The 1462-nt window shown below is 58.5% G+C and overlaps 1 protein-coding gene across 1 annotated transcript in view; it reads right to left on the bottom strand.

Annotated features, from left to right (window-relative positions):
* Positions 1-525: 525 nt before the first annotated feature.
* SPRG_20689 (hypothetical protein) overlaps positions 526-1462 on the bottom strand; it is a gene marked incomplete at both ends in the record, with an annotated part of 1506 nt that continues 569 nt past the window's right edge. Inside the window, one exon of the mRNA XM_012348398.1 lies at positions 526-1447. Within this exon, the coding sequence (XP_012203788.1) occupies positions 526-1447 (922 nt within the window). The remainder of the gene's footprint in view (positions 1448-1462) is intronic.

Genomic DNA, 1462 nt, shown 5'->3' with positions numbered 1-1462 from the left:
GAAGCAGCGACCGTTGGCACGAGGGGAGGGAGGGCATGCATCCGGACGGTTAAAACCAGATTCACCGCCACCACAAAGTGCGCTCTCAATTGCTTTGTAATGCTGAAGCGTCATCGTTGGCAGCACGGTGAGGTCGACATCGAAATATCGATTCCATTAAGGTACGGAAGGCAAGTCGCTGGTCCGTTCGCGGTGACGTCGCGAACGCGCTCGAACAGCGCACAGACAGGGCCATGAAAAGGCGCATAGCAAGGCAATAACCCTCATGGTGTGAGGATACGAACGCAACGGTGAAGAAGATGCAGGGTCATGACGTCCATCGGCGCATGCTCGGATACCGGAACATACTACAATTCCAACTAAGCGAGGACCGTGGCGCTGACGAAGGATGACAAAAATGAATCGAGCAAAAGAGAAACTCAAGCATACAACATCCATTGGTCATGACATTCATTGGTCTTAGACATGTAGTAGGAGCAACAACACATTAGTGGCTTCGTTCACCGTCCTCGCGCACACGCGCGCTTAGTAGAAACGGATGATGTTCCAGCACTGGTTCTTGTTGTACGGCGTGCACTCCCAGACCTGCGCCTTGTGGCCGTCGTCCGTCGGGTCGGCGTCCAAGCACAAGTTGGTGTGCACCGCGTGCGTGACGCGCTTGCCGTCGAGGTTCCACTTTTGGTTGGCGTTGCCCGCGTCGCAAGGGAACGTGTGCAAGCCGTACTTGCCGTTCTGGAAGAACGAGTCGAGGCACTGGCCGTTCGAGAGCACCTTGATCTGCTGCGTCGCGCCGTTGTACTCGAAGAGCTCGTTGATGTTGCTGCGCTTCTTGTCCGCGTACAAGCCCGTGTTCCACTCGGAGAGGTACTTGTCCGTGTAGCACGTCTGGAACTGCACCGAGACCTTGGACGGGTCGTCGCAGTTGGCAAAGTACTGGTTGAGGCCGCCGTTGCACGGCTCGACGTACGCCTGCTGCCCCGGCGTGTCGGCGCGGTTCGAGAGACACAAGCCCTTGTGCGTGCCGTGCTGAATCGCGTTGTTGTGCGTGTTGAAGACCCACTTCTGGTTCGGGTTGCCCTCGCCGCACGGGTACGTGTGCAGCTTGTACTGGTTCTGCGCGTTCAAGAAGGCGTCGAGGCACTGGCCGTTGGACTTGGCCACGATCGTCTGCGTCTTCTCGTTGTAGAAAAAGTGCTCGTTGTCCGTGTTGCGGATCGTGTCGGCGTAAATGTTGCCGTAGTACTCCGAAAGCGCATGGCGCGTGTACGAGCAGAAGCGCAAGTCCTTGCCGGCGTCCGTGGGCTTGGGCGTCGGCTTGTCCGTCGGCTTGTCGGTAGGCTTGTCCGTGGGCTTGTCCGTCGGCTTGTCGGTCGGCTTGTCGGTCGGCTTGTCCGTCGGCTTGTCGGTCGGCTTGTCCGTGGGCTTGTCGGTCGGCTTGGGCGTGACGCTCGTCGGGCAAGGC

This window comes from Saprolegnia parasitica (assembly GCF_000151545.1).
Source record: "Saprolegnia parasitica CBS 223.65 unplaced genomic scaffold supercont2.43, whole genome shotgun sequence".
Taxonomy (NCBI): Eukaryota; Oomycota; class Saprolegniomycetes; order Saprolegniales; family Saprolegniaceae; genus Saprolegnia; species Saprolegnia parasitica.
Note: the sequence above shows the minus strand (reverse complement) of the source record. Positions and strands in the feature narration are given on the sequence as shown.